Source organism: Homalodisca vitripennis, chromosome 1 (assembly GCF_021130785.1).
Source record: "Homalodisca vitripennis isolate AUS2020 chromosome 1, UT_GWSS_2.1, whole genome shotgun sequence".
NCBI classification, from domain to species: Eukaryota; Metazoa; Arthropoda; class Insecta; order Hemiptera; family Cicadellidae; genus Homalodisca; species Homalodisca vitripennis.
Window position 1 is genome coordinate 77,685,105 of NC_060207.1, and position 21,481 is coordinate 77,706,585.

The following is a 21,481-nucleotide window of genomic DNA, read 5'->3' on the forward strand; positions in this document are numbered from 1 at the left end:
ATTTAGTCGTGTCACGGTCATTTGGTTCACCGTCTGCTAATTCCCCGCGAATATTTAAATGTCGTAATTTGACCTGTCACACAACCCCCAAATATAAATTGATCACATATTTGTTGTCAATTTATTTTTCTCCTCCAAGTAATTAAATTTTTAAATTTTTTGTTCAATTAAAGTGTTTTATTTAAATTTCCTAATAAATTTGTGAATACTTGTAAGAGTATTCATATAAAAACAAAGTAAAATGTCAAAGCAAAGCAAAATGTTTACAATCATATAACACAAAATTACAATGAATATAGAAATCAACTACACAAATTATAATGAATATTGAATTAACTACACAAATTACAATGTATATATAAATCAACTACACAAATTTCAATGAATATATAGTTAACTACAAATTAAAATGTATATATAAATCAACCACAAATTTCAATGAATATATAAATCAACTACACAAATTACAATGAATATTGAATCAGCTACACAAATTACAATGTAACACAAGAATAGTGCTAAAGTTTTTAAACTGAATACAAATTACTTATCTTCCATATCAAGCTTATGCGCATTTCTTTCAAAATGTTTGAACACATCATTTTATATAACCTTTACACGTTTTGGTTACAATGTTTAATATCTTCATTTGACACAATATAATGTTCAATACAGGTTAACACTATTAGATTATAGTACTAGATTTTACACACACAAGTTATGATAATACATGAATATCTTGTAAACAATCCTAAACTTAAACATATTCTTATTGATAAACAATATTATAACATCTTTATATTGTCATCTCCTACTGGAAACATATTACACACACTATATACAGTACTATATTACATTACACTTGTCACATCTTATTTTAAACATTTAAACAATCCTTATACTAACCTGACTATTATTGTCAGTTATTTTTCTTTCAAATTAATTTGTTCATTTGAATTTGATGTTTTTTATTGTTTTATCTGACCATTATGGTCAGATATTTTTATGTCAGTCCGTTTTTAGAAAAAGTTTATGTGTCATTATGATGACGGGGGCATAGGCTGACTACATGGAAGCCTACAATATTTAAAAAGAAAAACTGGTTTATTCCCCTCAAGGTTAAATTTTGACAGGTAAAAAAAAATATTTATATAATTGGAGGTGTTATTCTTTTATTGGCACATTTCATTAAAGAGAAGGTTACAAGTTTTATTTCATAAGCATGTATTGTTTTCTATGTGCTTCTCTATACACTCATCCATCCACACAAGCCAGTTTATAGACCATGTTTAGAAAATTCTTAAAATAAAATGGTCTCATTCAGCATCAGTCTAGTCATTCACACTTGAAGAGTTTTCACACTCTTATTCAATGAACCTCTTTAGTTTCCGGACATTTCGGGTCCCAAAGAATTCATTATTGTCTAGTCTGGTTAATGCATATGCATTTTCTCTTTTAATGTCTGCAATTACATATGGTCGTTCATAAAGCAAGAAATATTTTTTAATCTTCTTATCTAATGCATTTGATAAAATATGGTTTTTTTACTAACACTTTGTCACCTACTCTATACTTAATTGGATTTAATTTCTCATCATGTCTTTTATTCCTTTTTTCTGCCTTACTTATTAAGTTTTCCCTTACCATTCTAATTTTGTTCAAATGATCAAATTTATATTCAATTGGAAACTTAATTATTTTACTTAGAAAATTATCAGATCTTTTTCCAAACATTACTTCATATGGTATCGCTTCAATGGTGTCCTGTACTGAAATGTTTAATACATGTTAAGCAAATAACAAAATGTCAGGCCATTGAGTGTGTTTTTTGTGTTAATATATCCTACAAATCTTATTTACTTCTTTATTTGTCCTTTCCACTATTGAACTTTGTGGGTGATAAGGTGTACTGTGATAAACTTTGATATTTAAGTTATTAAGAGTTGTGTTCCACAAATTTGAATTAAAACATGGACCATTGTCGCTGACTATTGCTTTCATTTTTCCTACTTGAGGTATAAACTCTTTAGTTACTTTATTTAATACACTTCTACTGTTTGGTTTCTTTATGGCATATAATTTCACAAATTTTAAAAAAAACATCAATCATTGTTAATATGTATTGAACATTCCCTCTTCCCTTTGGTAATGGACCTATCAAATCTATTGACACCAAGTCTAGCACATTCTGAGATATTATATTCATTTGTCTACCTTCTTGTCTTACATTCCCATGTTTACTCTTTTGACACAATATACACTTTTTTAACTGTTCCTTTACACTTCTTTCCATATTCTTGAAAATACAATATTCTTTAAGTATATTAAATATTTTATGACCTCCTAAATGTCCATATTTTAAATGTGTAAAATTAACTAAATCCTTTTTAATACCTTCTGGAATACATACTTTCCATACATCACAATTTTCATCCTTTCTCTTAAAAATTATTCCTCTATACTCCATAAATATTTTATTTATTTTTCCATAATGAACTCCTTCGCTGTCATTTAAGATATTTTTTATATTTCTCAAATACTCATCCTGCTCTTGTTTTTTTTCTAGATTCTTTAATATTTCCTTTATCTCACTATCTTTAAAACCTAAATCAATTTTGTTGTACAAAACCTTAATACTATATTTTACTACTGAATTCTGACTATCCTTTTGTGTAGTCCTTGACAGTATGTCTGCCGGAATGTTCTCTTTCCCTTTAACAAATTCTATTTCAAGATTAAACTCTTGTAATGCTAAAGCCCATCTCAACAATCTACCATTCGTTAACTTACAATTTTTTAAGAATGTCAATGATTTATGATCTGTTCTCACTATCACTCTGGGATGTCCTATTAAATATGACCTAAATTTTTTGCAAGTTAATACTACAGCTAACAGTTCCTTTTCTGTGATCGTGTAAAATTTTTGTGCTTGTGTTAAAGCCTTGCTATAAAATTATATCATCTGTTCCTCATTGTTTTCATCTAACTGATATAATATTCCACTAATGTTAAGGTCACTTGCATCTGTATTTAAATAAAATGGTTTGTTAAAATCTGGATGTTTTAAAATGACTGCATTTAAAAATTCTGTTTTAATTTGTCCAAATGCCTTTTCCTCTTTTTCTGTCCACTTCCACTCTATTTTATTGCTCAATAAATGATTTAACTGTCCTATTAAATAACCATAATGTATTTGAAACTTTGCATAATACAAACATAATCCATTAAACATTTGCAGTTCTTTTATGTTTCTGGGTCTTTTGAAATTCACTATCTGTTCAATTTTAATTTGATCCATTTTAATTCCATCAGCTGAAATAATATATCCTAAATAATTTATCTCTTTCCTTAAAAATTGTGATTTCTTTAATTTGATTGTTATTTCTCTTTCTTTTAATCTACTTAAGACCTGGTCTACATGTTTTAAATGTTCTTCATATGTGTTTGAAGTGATTAATATATCATCCACATATGTAGTTACAAACTCTGTCAAGTTATGACCTAATACTTTGTTTAACCCTTTAATGAACAACGCAGTACTAACATTCAAACCATATGGTAGTCTTTTATATTGTAAATTCCTTCCTTCGAAGACAAATGCTACATATTTCCTGGACTCTTTACTTAATTGTGTTTGTAGAAATCCCTGTGATAAATCTAATGATGTCATATATTTAACTCCTATAAACTTGTTTAATACATCATCTATGTTTATTGGTGATTCCCTATCTGGTATTATGTGTTGATTCACATTCCTACTATCTAGGCATATTCTCAATGACAGATCCTTTTTAAATACACACACCAATGGGTTAGAATATGGACTATCAGACTCCATATTAAAAAAAATATTATGTCTCCTTTCAACATATTTTCTATTTCCTTTCTTACACCTTCCCTCTTTGAATAAGGTATTGAATATGATCTTCCTACAAATGGCTTTTCATTTGTTATATTTGGCCTCATAATTCTTTATACAACCTGGTTCATCTGAAAAAATATCTTGATTTTTCATCAGTATACTTTTTAATTTATTTAAATCCTCATTTTCCTTTACTTCACAATATTCTAATATTTCTAAAACCTGTTTATCCTTCTCGTCATTAAGTTTGTCCTTCATATTTTCTGTATGTGTTTTACATAAAAATTCTATGTTATTCCAAGAATTCTTCAGCTCATCACTTACTAATGTATTTATGTAATTGCACCTAATTAACTTTATACCATTGACTATATCCTCTGATTCACAGTTTGATTCATTAAATTCAACATTTAATATTTCCTTATCTACCTCCAACTTTATCCTACCATGTTCAAAGTCAATTTTTGCATTGTGTTCTCTTAAGAAGTCACATCCTAGTATTATTCCCAAGTTCACTGCTTTAATTACTAGAAAATTTATTTGAAATAATTTATTTTCTATTTCCACCTCTATCATGACCTGTTTATCTATCTTTTTACTTCTAATACCTGTTACTCCTATTATACTCAAGTTTGTTACCGGCAGCTCTAAAATTTCAAGTACACTTTTTTCTTTTATCTCATTATAATACTTTTCTGACATTATTGTCGCCTGGCTTCCTGAATCTATTATCATATGATACTCCTCATTATTTATTTTTCCAACTATCTCAGGTAGTGCTTCTGCTACTGGTTTTATGGGAATTTTATTATAATTATCTTCATTGGTCAATTCATCAAACATGTCATTCTCTGGTATAAAAGCTGTATTCACCCCTAGTCTTAGTCAGGATTTGTTCTTATCTGATCTTATCAGATTTCTAAGCTCATTTGCTAGAATTGTTAGACCCTCTTTATTCAGATGTACTAAATCTTCACACCATTTTCTTTTATAAAATATTTCTTTTTCATATAATTTCACATTACAGTCTGTACTATCATAGTTATCATAATACTTCTCAGCCACTTCCAAAACTGTAATTTTTTTTATTATTTTCTTTACTTTTTATATGTTCATTTATTCTCTCAAGTTTATTTCAATGATACCTGTCATTCTCACCCAACTTTGGTATGGGTGGAATTGTTACCAAGATTATTTTTTCACCTTTCTCCAGTAAAACCTCTACCAATTTGTCATAATCATCACAAATGCTTCTTACTTCTTTATCCCTTAATAAATCATTTGTACCTATCATTACTATTAGCTGTGTTTCTAAATTATTTGCATGTTTTAGCTCTCTGGTCAGTCAATTGTCTGACCTCCTATGCATAAATTAATTCTCTTTCCTCCTTTCTCTTTATATTCACCTCTTAAATTCATTACTTTCTCTCCAAATCTCCTAAGTTGAGAGTCTCCTATCATTTGGTATCCCTCAAAATTACGTTCTTTTTTCTCAATCGTTTCCTTAATTCTAGCCTGTCCTACCCATTTGTTTCCCATCCGGTTGTCTTCTAGTCACCTTTTACCTCTCCTGCTTCCTCTTCCCCTTGTATATTCATATTGATCTCTTTGATACCTTGTTTCATTGTTTTCATACCTTTCTTTTTCCTTCCCATAGTCATTTGTGCCTCTACCTCTATTATCATTTTGTCTTCTCCTATCATTCTCAAACTCTACTCTCTCCCTATTATATGTGTCCCTATTGTAGTATGGGCCTACTCTAGTCAAATTATTTCCTCTTATATTCCCTCTAACTTGTGTCCCTCTGTATGGTGTATCTCTAGGTCTTAAATTCATATATTGATTTACATTTTTATTGAGTGTTGTCTCATTTCTCATATCAAATGATCTGTCATAACTTCTATATGTGTCACTATTCAGTATATTAAGTTGATTCAACAGGTTTTCTAGATCTTCTGATCTTTCAACATTTTGGGCTGCAGCAATTGCACTACTTATGGTTCTAGGAACATGTTTGCTTATATATGCTAGGAATGTTCCCATGTCAATTCTAGTTTCTAAATACTGGCTTTTATTATAAAATTCCAATACATAGGTTACTAGATTATCAAATCCAACCCTATATGTACCGTTACCCATTAGTTCTTTTTCAAATTTTTTCTGTTCTCCTATGGACCAATATTTCCCTTTAAAACTCCTATAAAACTGTTCAAAGTTTTTCCAATTATTTATATGCTGTCTTTCCTGCTTCATTTTTCATATATTTTAAAATTATCAATACCTGGAAGTCCCATCCTTCTCCATTTTTCTCTATATATTTTTTACAAGCTTCCAAAAATTCCATAGGATGTACATTGTTTTTTATTGGATCAAATTCCAATAAGAATATTTCTGTGTTTGCTGGTTGGCTTATTCTCATGCCTACCATGCTTTGATTTTTCATCATATTTTCTAGTTGTGTTTGTTTGTTTTCTAATTTCCCTAAAGTTTCATCCAATCTCTTATTCAGGGATTTTTCTACCCTATTTCCCATGTCCTCTATTTCCTGTAAACTACTGCCCGTTACTGACTTGTTTTCTACATCCCTACTCGCCTTACCATTTTCTGTATCCTGGTCAAGTTCTAAGTTAGCTCTGTCCCTATCTACCCTACCATTTAATTCATCTAATCTTGTTTTAAATCTCTTATTTATCTTTTCTAATCTTTGATCTATTTTCTTTTTATCATCCTGAATGTGTACAAACCTTTTCTCAATTTCCCTCATATCTTCTTCTCTTTTATCTTTTAATTTCTTTATCTCGGTTGTAACCTCTCCTCTAACCTGACTTTTAAGTTTATTCCTCTCACCTTTGTTTTTCTCAGCTTGTTCGTTTATTTCAAGTCTGACCCCCTCCTCCAAGTTCTTTAAGTCTTTATTTAAAGTATTTAAGTCTTTATTTATCTCTACTCTCATAACCTCCGTAATCTCTACTATTTTATTGTTTAACTCACCTCTCATCTGTTCCATGTCTCGTTTTAACTGTTCATTTCTTCTTTGAATTTCCGTTTTTAGTTCCTCATTATTTTGATCTATTTTATAATTCAGATCCCTTAATCCCTCATTATTTTTATCCTTCTTTTCATTCAAGTCCTTCCTTAATTCCTCATTATTTTTCTTTAACTCCTCATTATTTTTCTTTAACTCCTCATTATTTTTATCCATCTTTTCATTATTTTTATCTATCTTTTCATTCAGACTATTCATCATAGTCCTCATGAATGCAATAAGACCTTCATCCCTATCAACTCCTACTGGACTACTGACTCTGCTAACCTCATTCTCTAATGAATTTCCGTCATCTCTTGTCGACACCTCCTGTTCTACTGTATTAGGGGATGACCAACCTAAAAACCCTGTATCTCCTGAGCTATGAAGATCTATTTCTATTGGTCTAAATATTGGTGTGGGCCCTTCATTATTTTGTTCGCCTTCCATTTTGTAGCCTATGTTTAATTTGAAAATTTATATTATTAATTTAGGCCTTATTTTTGTTTTATTAGCCTACCAGGAAAATTTTACCAATTTATATTATAACTAGGTTGTTCAAAGTTATCAAACTTATAGACTAATAATAATTTGTCATACTTCTTCTAGACACACACCTGAAAATACAATTTACAATTATATAAAAACAGTGATTTTCACTTAGTCTAAAATATGCTACCACTAACCTACTTAAATTAGTTGTGGAAGTTCGAGCCCTCCAGTTGGTGCGCCATTTGATGAGTGTCAGATTTGATGTAAGGCCCTCGTTGCTGCGCCTTTTTGATATATGTCCCCCGGTTGCAGCGTCAATTGATGAATGTAAATTTGAAGTGATGTCAATTTGATGAGAGTGGCAGATTATAACGCCAATTTGCTGTGTGTCACCCCCACGTTGGTTGCGATAATTTGCTGAAAGTCAGTTCTTTAGAGTTATTGACTCACCATGTAGTTGTACGCCCCTTGTCACTAGTGGCACGTTGTTGTACCATGTTCCTCATCATGGTATCGGTCGCCATCTTGCCCAATGCTAGCTGTATTCCCTCGGTATTACTCAAAAATTATTAGATTTGAACGTCTCTGGTGTTATCACCAGAGACAAGTCTGTGTGTATGTCAGGGTTCCAAAATATGGTAAGTAATGATTACAAAATTTAACATCACTCCACACTTTTTATAAAAGGGATATTTAAAGAAAGTCAAAGCAAGTGACCACGAGATTAATTTATTAAATGTCACACTCTCAACACATATTATAACTTCACTCACCTTGCAGTGCTTTGATAATTTTAAAAGTCTAAACAATATCCCATCCTTGATTAAATTTCAATATACTATACAACAGATCATTACTATCCCAGGAGAACTAACACAACCTCCTTGCTTCGAGTCTGGTGGTAGAAGAGCGAATCTCCGTATAAAACGACGGATACCGACTCAAAACAATACTCATCCCCTCTCTCGTTCAAATCAGCGTCTTCACGAATAAATTTAATTTAATTCTTTTTTTATAATTGTCGAAATTTATTACGTTTACTATAATTAATCAATTTAAGTATTTCTATTTTCTTTTTATTATTTTTTCAAAGCTTTTTATTTAAATTTTTAGCAACATGTGCTTTATGACGTCACCAATATACAATTCATTCATCCCACAATTGGCTTTTCTGCGTAATTCTATTTAATGTTTTTGTAAAACACGAATTTTGGTTATGTTTACTTCATTTTAATTAATCAAATCTTTTCCCGAATAAAGTTCAATAAATTTCTTCGTTATTAAATAAATCTCAATTCCGACAACATGTGATTCACTGACGTCACAGTCTGCCGATTCATTGACGTCACAGTCTGCCAATTCCCCGCGAATATTCAAATGTCGTAATTTGACCTGTTACACAACCCCCAAATATAAATTGATCACATATTTGTTATCAATTTATATTTCTCCTCCAATTAAATCTTTTAAATTTTTGTCCAATTAAGCTATTATTTAAATTTCTTGATAATTTTGTTTAAAAGTATTCATTTAAAAGAAAGTAAAATATAAAAGCAAAGCTTACAATCATATTACACAAATTACAATGTATTAAATGTTCACACAAATTACAGTGTACATATAAATCAATTACACAAATTACAATTAATACAAATATCAATGAATATATAAATCAGCTACACAAATTTCAATTAATATTAAATGATTACACAAATTATAGTGTACATATAAATCAATACAATTAATACAAATATCAATGAATATATAAATCAGCTACACAAATTACAATTAATATTAAATGATTACACAAATTACAATGTACATATAAATCAATACAATTAATACAAATATCAATGAATATATATATATATATAAGAACAGTACTAAAGTTTTAAATACTTTTAAATTAAATACTTGTAACCTCTATATGTTTTGAATATAATGTTTAACGTGTCCATTTCACATAACATAATGTTCAATACAAGTTAACTCTATCAGATTATACACTCACAAGTTATAATAATACACAAATACCTTGTAAAATTCCTAAATATATTCTTACTGATAAACAATATTGTAATATCCTTATATTGTCATCTCCTACTGGAAACATATTACATATACTATCTACTATATTACATTATCCTTGTCACATCTTATTCTAAATATTTATACAACCCTATACTAATCTATTTACATCAAGTCTAGCACATTCTGAGATATTATATTCATTTGTCTACCTTCTTGTCTTACATTCCCATGTTTACTCTTTTGGCACAATATACACTTTTTTAACTGTTCCTTTACACTTCTTTCCATATTCTTAAAAATACAATACTCTTTAAGTATATTAAATATTTTATGACCTCCTAAATATCCATATTTTAAATGTGTAAAATTAACTAAATCCTTTTTAATACCTTCTGGAATACATACTTTCCATACATCACTATTTTCATCCTTTCTCTTAAAAATTATTCCTCTATACTCCATAAATATTTTATTTATTTTTCCATAATGAACTCCTTCGCTGTCATTTAAGATATTTTTTATATTTCTCAAATACTCATCCTGCTCTTGTTTTTTTTCTAGATTCTTTAATATTTCCTTTATCTCACTATCTTTAAAACCTAAATCAATTTTGTTGTACAAAACCTTGATACTGTATTTTTCTACTGAATTTTGACTATCCTTCTGTGTAATCCTTGACAGTATGTCTGCTGGAATGTTCTCTTTCCCTTTAACAAATTCTATTTCAAGATTAAACTCTTGTAATGCTAAAGCCCATCTCAACAATCTACCATTTGTTAATTTACAACTTTTTAAGAATGTCAATGCTTTATGATCTGTTCTCACTATCACTCTGGGATGTCCTATTAAATATGATCTAAATTTTTTACAAGTTAATACTACAGCTAACAGTTCCTTTTCTGTGATCGTGTAAAATTTTTGCGCTTGTGTTAAAGCCTTGCTATAAAATGATATCACCTGTTCCTCATTGATTTCATCTAACTGATATAATATTCCACTAATGTTAAGGTCACTTGCATCTGTATTTAAATAAAATGGTTTATTAAAATCTGGATGTTTTAAAATGACTGCATTTAAAAATTCTGTTTTAATTTGTCCAAATGCCTTTTCTTCTTTTTCTGTCCACTTCCATTCTATTTTATTACTCAATAAATGATTTAACTGTCCTATTAAATTGCCATAATGTCTTTGAAACTTTGCATAATACAAACATAATCCATTAAACATTTGTAGTTCTTTTATGTTTGTAGGTCATTTAAAATTCACTATCTGTTCAATTTTATTTTTATCCATTTTAATTCCTTCAGCTGAAATAATGTATCCTAAATAATTTATCTCTTTTCTTAAAAATTGTGATTTTTTTACTTTGACTGTTATTCCTCCTTCTTTTAATCTACTTAAAACCTGTTCTACATGTTTTAAATGTTCTTCATATGTGTTTGAAGTGATTAATATATCATCCACATATGTAGTTACAAATTCTGTCAAGTCATGACCTAATACTTTGTTTAACCCTTTAATGAACAACGCAGTACTAACATTCAAACCATATGGTAGTCTTTTATATTGTAAATTCCTCCCTTCGAAGACAAACACTACATATTTTCTGGACTCTTTACTTAATTGTGTTTGTAGAAATCCTTGTGATAAATCTAATGATGTCATGTATTTGACTCCTATAAACTTTTTCAATACATCATCTATGTTTATTGGTGATTCCCTATCTGGTATTATGTGTTGATTCAAATTCCTGCTATCTAGACATATTCTCAATGACAGATCCTTTTTAACTACACACACACCAATGGGTTAGAATATGGACTATCAGACTCCTCTATTATGTCTCCTTTCAACATATTTTCTATTTCCTTTCTTACACCTTCCCTCTTTGAATAAGGTATTGAATATGATCTTCCTACAAATGGCTTTTCATTTGTTATATTTGGCCTCATAATTCTTTATACAACCTGGTTCATCTGAAAAAAATATCTTTATTTTTCATCAGTATACTTTTTAATTTATTTAAATCTTCATTTTCCTTTACTTCACAATGTTCTAATATTTCTAAAACCTGTTTATCCTTCTCATCATTAACTTTGTCCTTCATATTTTCTGTATGTGTTTTACATAGAAATTCTATGTTGTTCCAAGAATTTTTCAGCTCATCTTCACTTACTAATGTATTTATGTAATTGCACCTAATTAACTTTATACCATTGACTATATCCTCTGATTCACAGTTTGATTCAGTAAATTCAACATTTAATACTTCTTTATCTACCTCCAACTTTATCTTACCATGTTCAAAGTCAATTTTTGCATTGTGTTCTCTAAAGAAGTCACATCCTAGTATTATTCCCAAGTTCACTGCTTTGACTACTAGAAAATTTATTTGAAATAATTTATTCTCTATTTCCACCTCTATCATGACCTGTTTATCTATCTTTTTACTTCTAATACCTGTTACTCCTATTATACTTAAATTTGTTACCGGCAGCTCTAAAATTTCAAGTACACTTCTTTCTTTTATCTCATTATAATACTTTTCTGACATTATTGTCGCCTGGCTTCCTGAATCTATTATCATGTGATACTCCTCTTTATTTATTTTTCCAAGTATCTCAGGTAGTGCTTCTGCTACTGGTTTTATGGGAATTTTATTATAATTATCTTCATTGGTCAATTCATCAAAGATGTAATTTTCTGGTATAAAAGCTGTATTCACGCCTAGTCTTAGTCCGGATTTTTTCTTGTCTGATCTTATCAGATTTCTAAGCTCATTTGCTAGAATAATTGTTAGACCCTCTTTATTCAGATGTATTAAATCTTCACACCATTTTCCTTTATAGAATATTTCCTTTTCATATAATTTCACATTACAGTCTGTACTATCATAGTTATCATAATACTTCTCTGCCACTTCTAAAACTGTAACTTTTTCATTATTTTCTTTACTTTTTATATGTTCATTTATTCTTTCAAGTTTATTTAAATGATATCTGTCATTCTCACTTAACTTTGGTATGGGTGGAATGGTTACCAAGATTATTTTATCAGCTTTCTCCAGTAAAACCTCTACTAGTTTGTCATAATCATTACAAATATTTTTTACTTCTTTATCCCTTAATAAATCATTTGTACCTATCATTACTATTAGCTGTTTTTCTAAATTATTTGCATGTTTTAGCTCTCTGGTCAACTGTTCAATTGTCTGACCTCCTATGCATAAGTTAATTCTCTTTCCTCCTTTCTCTCTATATTCACCTCTTAAATTCATTATTTTCTCCCCAAATCTCCTAAGTTGAGAATCTCCTATCATTTGGTATCCCTCAAAATTAGGTTCCTTTTTCTCAATCGTTTCCTTCATTCTGGCCTGTCCTACCCATTTGTTTTCCATCCTGTTTTCCTCTAGTCATCTATTACCTCTCATACTTCCTCTTCCCCTTGTATATTCATATTGATCTCTCTGATGCCTTGTTTCATTGTTTTCATACCTTTCTTTTTCCTTCCCATAGTCATTTGTGCCTCTACCTCTATTATCATTTTGTCTTCTCCTATCATTCTCAAACTCTACTCTCTCCCTATTATATGTGTCCTTATTGTAGTATGGGCCTACTCTAGTCAAATTATTTCCTCTTATATTCCCTCTAACTTGTGTCCCTCTATATGGTGCATCTCTATGTCCTAAATTCTTGTATTGATTTACATTTTTATTGAGTGTTGTCTCATTTCTCATATCAAATGATCTGTCATAACTTCTATTTGTGTCACTATTCAGTACATTAAGTTGATTAAACAGGTTTTCTAGATCTTCCGATCTTTCAACATTTTGAGCTGCAGTAATTGCACTACTTATGGTTCTAGGAACATGTTTGCTTATGTATGCTAGGAATGTTCCCATGTCAATTCTAGTTTCTAAATACTGGCTTTTATTATAAAATTCCAATACATAGGTTACTAGATTATCAGATCCAACCCTATATGTACCGTTACCCATTAGTTCTTTCTCAAATTTTTTCTGTTCTCCTATGGACCAATATTTCCCTTTAAAACTCCTATTAAATTGTTCAAAGTTTTTTCCAATTATTTATGTGCTGTCGTTCCCACTTTCTTGCTTCATTTTTCATATATTTTAAAATTATCAATACCTGGAAGTCCCACCCTTCTCCATTTTTCTCTCTATATATTTTTTACAAGCTTCCAAAAATTCCATGGGATGTACATTATTTTTTATTGGATCAAATTCCAATAAGAATATTTCTGTGTTTGCTGGTTGGCTTATTCTCATACCCACCATGCTTTGATTTCTCATCATATTCTCTAGTTCTGTTTGTTTGTTTTCTAATTTCCCTAAAGTTTCATCCAATCTCTTATTCAGGGATTTTTCTACTTTATTTCCCATGTCCTCTATTTCCTGTAAACTACTGCCCGTTATTGACTTGTTCTCTACGTCCTTACTCGCTTTACTATTTTCTCCATCCTGGTCTAGTTCTAAGTTAGCTCTGTCCCTATCTACCCTACCATTTAATTCATCTAATTTTGTTTTAAATCTCTTATTTAGCTTCTCTAATCTTTGATCTATTTTCTTTTTATCATCTTCAATGTGTACAAACCTTTTCTCAATTTCTCTCATATCTTCCTCTCTTTTATTTTTTAATTTCTTTATCTCCGTAGTAACCTCTCATCTAACCTGCTTTTAAGTTTACTCCTCTCACCTTTGTTTATCTCAGCTTGTTCGCTTAGTTCAAGTCTGACCCCCTCCTCCAATTTCCTTAACCCTTCATTTAAAGTATTTAAGTCTTTATTTATCTCTACTCTCATAACCTCCGTAGTCTCTACTATTTTATTGTTTAACTCACCTCTCATCTGTTCCATGTCTTGTTTTAGCTGTTCGTTATTTCTTTGCATTTCCGTTCTTAGTTCCTCATAATTGTGTTTTTAACTCCCTTTTTAATTCCTCATTATTTTTATCCATTTTATCATTTAAACTGCTCATTATTTTTATCCATCTTTCATTCATCTGCTCATTATTTTTATCCATCTTTTCATTCAGACTATTCATCATAGTCCTCATGAATGCAATAAGACCTTCATCCCTATCAACTCCTACTGGACTACTGACTCTGCTAACCTCATTCTCATTCTCTAATAAATTTCTGTCATCTGTTGTCGACGCCTCATGTTCTACTGTATTAGGTGATGACCAACCTAAAAACCCTGTGTCTCCTGAACTATGAAGATCTACTTCTATTAGTCATGATAGTGCAAATTAAATATCACTGTATTGAAGGCTCACACTTCTTCGCAGATGGGATAGTCAATCATATTAAAACAAAGCAAATCACTTTGATATGTTAATTTATTTTGATGTGATATAAACAACTAATTGTACTCACTTTGCTTTGTTGTTAATTTATTCACTAGAAACAATATCCCATCGCCCGGTTATAACTTTTAATACACTATTGCACAATTCCGTATTGCATCACTGCCAGGTGGATCTACACGTCTGACGCCCTCTCTGCTTCAGCTCTCCAAACAGAAGGAAGATTCTGGGGCCAAAACCTTGCGTACTGTCTCAAACAATGCTCAACCCCTCTCCCGTTCAAATTAGCGTCTTCACGATTGAATATAAGTTAATTTTTTTCTCATAATTATCGAATTTTATCACGTTTACTATAATTGATCAATTTAAGTCTTTCTATTTTCTTTAACTATTTTTCTATCGCTTTTTATTTAAATTTTTTGCAACGTACTTTCTGATGTCATCAATACGCAAGTCATTTTATCCCACAATTGGCTTTTTTGCGTAATTTTATTTGGTACTTTTAGTAAAAACAAATTTTGGTTATGTTTAGCTCAGTTTAATTATTTGAATTTGTTCCCGTATAAAGTTTAACATATTTCTCTATTATTAATTAAATAAATCTCAATTCCAATAACATGTGATTTACTTGTGTCACGGTCATTTGGTTCACCGTCTGCTAATTCCCCGCGAATATTTAAATGTCGTAATTTGACCTGTCACAATACATGCCAATTGGTTAAGCTTAGTCTTATAGAAAAATTATCAATATTTATAAAAATAAACATGTTTTGTTTTTCACCTTTATTTTTGCAATATTATTATTATTAAGGTTTATTTTAAGAGTTGAAGGCACAGTTTTCATTTTTGGGTACAAATATTATCAATGCACAGTATAGTTCGTAATCCTAGTGGGTGTTGAGAAATTTACTATAAACCCATTTTGGCCAATCAAAGAGAGAAATTCTTTTTAGCCTTTGTCAAAATTGTTAGTAAAACCTCTAGCTTATTCATAAAATGTCTAAAATTTGCACGATCTGGAACTCTATAAATAGAAATGACTAGTATATTTAAAGTAAGAATTTCTGTAGAATAAGTTTCAAAAATTGAAACTTTGTTAAAGACACACACAAATCCTCTTTCATACGATATTCTAGCTTATCTTTTGTTAAGGTAAAGGACCTCCCCCATAAAAATCTTTTATTCCTATAATAATAAGTTGCTAATGTGTAATTTTCTAAAATTATGTGCAGATAATTATTTTGATTAACTATTCCTCTTTGAATATTTAAGTGCATAATCCAATTAAATATTTTGTTAAGCTGTACATTATAACAGATTGGCCAGAAACCCTTATTACTATTAGGTAATAATAAAGGTTTTCAGTCCTCTATTAGTGAAATCGTTAGTGAACTGTGTAAAAGCAATGTCATAGAATTCTGGTGTTGGCTTACCCTAGTATATTGACTTAGTCACCTAACTGTAGACATGAGCTCCATTTGAAATCTGCTGATGTTAATTTTCCTTCCACATAATCATCTTGCTTAGGCCACCCAAAGTTGCACCTGAATACTACAGCCACTCTAGCTGATATATGTCTGGGGTCCTTATGATCGGCTGAAATGGTGTGGAGTATTCATTCTATTGCGCTATTGTGATCCTCTACTACATTAATAGCTTCTTTGTATTCACTGATAATAAATTTTGATACCAATGCTGTTTCTTCAGTTGGCCTTTGAAGAATATTTTCTAAATTTGTGACAATATTAACTTGCTTTCTTTGTTCAAATATAGACCATAAAAGTAAAAAAATATATGTTATGATGTTTGTCAACAATTCATTGAATTTCCAAATTCACTCAAGTTATTTTCAAGTCAAAGTTTGGAGAGTTGGTGTCATATGAACTGTGGCCAATATAAGTTTGGTTGCTATTCCTGACGTGTTAATGGATGCCATCTCCTAACCGTTTGATACAAGTAGACTATGTTATTTGTTCCCACCAAAACAAAAAGGTAATCTTTTTTGTTGAATATTTACACAACTTTTTAACCTTTTGATTAACTGGATCGAATTTAGAACCACTCCTCTCATAAGAAAAAATATTCAAATATGTTTTACTCTCAAAAAGGCTACTTAAGTAGTTTTCCTTGATTTTCTATATCAAATCATCTAAAATGATAGTAAAGTATTTTAGTATTATATTCTCTTTAAGATTAATTAGCAGTAAAATACTTTTGACATGCCAACAAATGCTGTTGAGACTTTTTCTGCTGGTAGAACACTCTTGACTTGGTTTTGCTTTGCCTATCCATTGCCCACCTTGCGGACATTTTTTCATACCCAAAATATCAGTTAAGATATCATACACCCTCTCTTTTGATATGCCTGCAATTTCTGATATTTGAATCAATTTAACTAGCAGTCGTTTAATGTCAGTTAATGTCTCCTACATTCTACATTCTATTCTAGTTGCGATCTTGTCCTTGCAAGCGGCCCAGCCATTGGTGGTGGTTCGGAAGTCACCTTTAAGCCGTTGGTCGCCAGGTTGTTTTAGAGAGGGATTCTTAGCCCTAACTTCGCCTGGTAAAATAAGTCATTCTTTACTTTTTTTTAAATCTACTTTAATTTGATAGATTATAATATGGGTTTCCAGAATGTCTTTAATCAGGAACAATTGACATATATCTATATCACTTGTACAGGGTATTTTAAATATTAAATGTTTGAAAACTGTCAAACCACCCCTTGTCATGATAAAAAATTTTAAAATTATAAACATAATACATTTTATAGAGGAATTATTTATACAACTACAATAATTACAAAGTAAACAAAACTTAGCAATTGTCTGTTTCCTGTTGGGCTTCTGACGTCTGCACATAGACGCAGCAGATGAGTTACATAACACAAACATAAACATAGTACGAACTGAATTCAAAATATTTTTGGCAAAAGCATGATAATTAGTTAATTATGATTAACTATGTACAGGTTTTCATACACAAACCACAACAATTACATGTTTTTGCGATTGTAATTTCTATAATGCTGATCAGCTGTCATCTGCGAATATACGCGGAAAACTCATGCCACTACACGTATAGAAAATAGTAATTGGAAGCACAATATTATTTGTTAAAGTATAATAATTTGTTAATTAGCTTATCTATTTATGATTTTAAAACAACAAAGCAAGACAAAACACGTTTTAGCAATTGGTAATTTGTTTACTGGTGATTAGTCAATAATTAATGATATGGCAAGTCAGCAGATCCAAATTCTGTCAATCAATTCTCTAATCCGAATCATTGTTGAAGATTCAGTGGATTCGGATTCGGCTTCTACACATCACTAGAGTACATAAAATTATCATTTTTAAACATTATACCTGAGTGGATTGAGCGTTCATTGCAAAATTTTGTGATATGTGTATAATTTTGTAACAGGTTGTTACAAAATGGTTTCATATGGTTTCAATTTTGAATAATATGAAACACTCAATTAGGAGTACTATAGTAATTAAACTGGCTGGTAGAGATGCCTACACTACACTGACTGATGTTTTTTTGTTGTGAAGACAATGGCGGACCGTCTGCTGGCATGGGAGGATGACTATACTTGCAGTAAGTTCCTCCCCCTGGTGACCAGGTGGCATCTACAACACGATGGAGCAGAGTGTGGGCTGCGACTTCTGGAGATAGTCAAGCGGCGTGCAGTGCGTGGTGTGGCCTCTTATGAGTTACGGTGGCACCATGACGGAGTAGGGGATCTCACCACTGTGGAACCTGTTCATCTCATTGAACAAGTCTATCCTGAGCTCCACCAGGCATTTGTACAATCCAAAGAGAAACCTAAGAAAGGTGTGTTGTGATTTTGTGCTGTAGTTAATCCTAGAAATGTTAATGCTCAACTTCCATACTGACAAGGTAATTTTTGCAATTTCCAAAAGCATTTATTGCACATTGAAATTTGAATAACAACATAAGTAATACAAACAGGTGCATGGTGAAGTTTCTAAAAGTATAAGATACAAGCGTTGCAGTACGTACTGTACGTATTGTACCCTGTCTATAAAGATTTACAAAATCATTCTTATATTACATAGCTTGAAGTATTAGTGTGGTAAAACAATAAATAATTGCATGGGGTGGGATGTTTAAATATTTTAAATTGTTTGGTTACTGTTTTATTTATTGTTTAAACAACGATCTTTCAGCATTTCATTTATACTATAACAAGCTTCTTCTATGACGAGGTAATACTCTTTTTAAAATTATTATTTTTAAGCTCTCTTAGCGATAAAGGTAAATAATTATATAAACAAATTCTACCATATATAGTGGACTTTTTTCAAATAAAGAAGTTCTATGAACTGGAAAGGCAAGAAGATTTTTGTGTTCATGTAAAATATAAGATTTAAACTTACCTTATCAGCTTGTATATTATTGATTTCTTCACAATAAGCTACAGTTACAGATTTTGAGAAACTATTATGGTTTTATTGAATATTTGCTAAACTTGTTATAACTAAAACCAAAAATTACTGAATGCCATAATAACAATAATTTCAAAATCAGCTCTTTGTAGAAAGTAATAACAATTGTTTTACCATAAATGTATTGTATAGAAATGTAACCTGTATGGAACATTACAAAACAATTTGAAAACTAAATCCTAAACATATAATTATATCAAAATGTGTGAAATTAATAAGGAAGGTTCTTTTTTGAAAATTATAAAAACCACTAAGAGCTTTACAAATGCCCAATAATATTAATTGTTGTAAAGATAAATAGTTGTTATATAAGAATAAATATATTTTGTCCCATGATTCTAGTGCTTTTACTTATTTTCCCCTGATAAAATGTAAAATTTATTCTTTCTTCATACAAATATGAGTAAGCAAATTGATAAAAATTTGCATAACTATTTTTATAATTTATACAGAAAGATCAGGACACACTCACACATAGTTTTTTAAACTTTAGCCAAGATACTTTAGAAAACTCTTTTTCGTCTTCGTAAAATAAGTAAAATTTCTAAAAATTATATTTTTACTGTAAGTTTACCGTAAGCTTTTCAAATAGCTTGGGTAATTTTTATATAAATTACCAATAAAATATTTTCTTTTAAAGAATGGTAGTTTTTAGATTTATTAAATAGGTTTCCTCTAGTAACTCATTATTTTAAATTTATTTACTGATTATAAAATATGAAATTTATTATTTATTAAGGAAGTTACAAATAAAAATCCAACACAAGTGCATCAGTAACAATGAAAAGTTTTGTTATATGCATTATAAAAGCAGTAATAGCCGAATGAAATAATGTAGATACATACATACACACACATAATATATAGATTGGCATTTTGATTTCCACTTGTCATCACTTTCATCAGATTGGTACCTCTCATTATTGGCATTCTAATTATTGTTAAATTACTTGACTAATAATCGTCGTGAACGTGTTAATAAAAATTAGTTTTATATTTTTCATTACAAAGCTTTTATTGCATAAGTTCTTTATTTAGGTCTAAACACATTTTAAATTAGCCGTATTTTTCATATAAAAATATAAATTGACTCATTTATCTGTATGTATACAAATATAATGTGTGAGTGTACCTCTTTATACCACTGTATCTTACAAATAAAAATGTAAATATGGTAGTTAAATTCTAGGCTTAGTAAGTTTGTTATTTTGTATTATTATTTGTATTGTTCAATTATGTTTTATTTCTCTTTTAGGGAAAGGAAGAAAGAAGAAAAATGATAAAGAACCAGGATTGGATAACATAGAAAACCTTTTGGGAAAACTAGACATAAGTGGCAAAGAAATAAAACAGCCAAACAAGAAACGGTCCAAACAAAATGGTACTAAAGGACTACAAACATTGGATAGATTCCTTCTTAGAGAGGCAACAACCAACAGAATGTGTGATGATATTACCTCTGAGTCTACCACAGTCTGCCATAGTACCCCGATTAGAAACATTAACCACGACAGCTCCTTCCACTATTTATCTGATGAGAGTGGTGTGGATTCTCCATTGCGTAAAAATAAAACTGATTTAAAAAGTAAAAAATCACTCAGCCTTGAAAATGTGAACCAGGAAGATATATCAGAATCACCTCATCTGTCCTTAACTTTCCACTCACTAATAGACTGTAGTGTAGACAGTGATGCTTTCAATTTGTCTGACATAGTGAACTCTATAGTAGCTCGGACTAGTGTAAATCCAGCTGTCAAAATCTGGGCCAATAATATCAAGTAAGTCTTCTTGAATAAATGCTTTTTGTGTTGTGACACTCATTGGAAATTTTTGGTGAGAAGGTGGTTGTATTACTAAGTACAGTACTTCAATTTTATCGCAGTTTAAATTTGTAAATAAATATGTTTTTTATGTTTGTGTTTTATCTTTATATATATATATATATATATATATATATATATATATATATATATATATATATATATGTCTTGTGTATGTGACTGAACTCCTCCTAAACGATTGGACCGATTTTTATGAAAATTTGTGTATGTTTTCAATGGAATTCGAGAATGGTTTAGATTCACAGTTTGGTCCAATTTAAATTGTTTATTTAATTAATTTTTTATTTATAAATTGTTGTTGATCTTAGAGTGTTTTATATTGGATCTGGCAGATTGCGCTACAACATGTAATACAAAGTGAACTGATACTTTCAGCTGTTAACACTTTCAGCTGAAGTTCATCAAAGAGTCAGAAACATTTGTTTACAT

At 30.1% G+C, this 21,481-nt stretch overlaps 1 protein-coding gene across 3 annotated transcripts in view; it reads left to right on the forward strand.

The window, feature by feature from the left end:
- LOC124365223 (flap endonuclease GEN) overlaps positions 1-21,124 on the forward strand; it is a 57,260-nt gene extending 36,136 nt beyond the window's left edge. For all 3 annotated transcript variants that reach the window (XM_046821189.1, XM_046821192.1, XM_046821196.1), the window contains 2 exons: positions 18,294-18,576; positions 20,467-21,124. In XM_046821189.1, the coding sequence (XP_046677145.1) occupies positions 18,294-18,576; positions 20,467-20,993 (810 nt within the window). In that variant the 3' untranslated portion in view covers positions 20,994-21,124. The remainder of the gene's footprint in view (positions 1-18,293; positions 18,577-20,466) is intronic.
- The last annotated feature ends 357 nt before the right edge of the window (positions 21,125-21,481 follow it).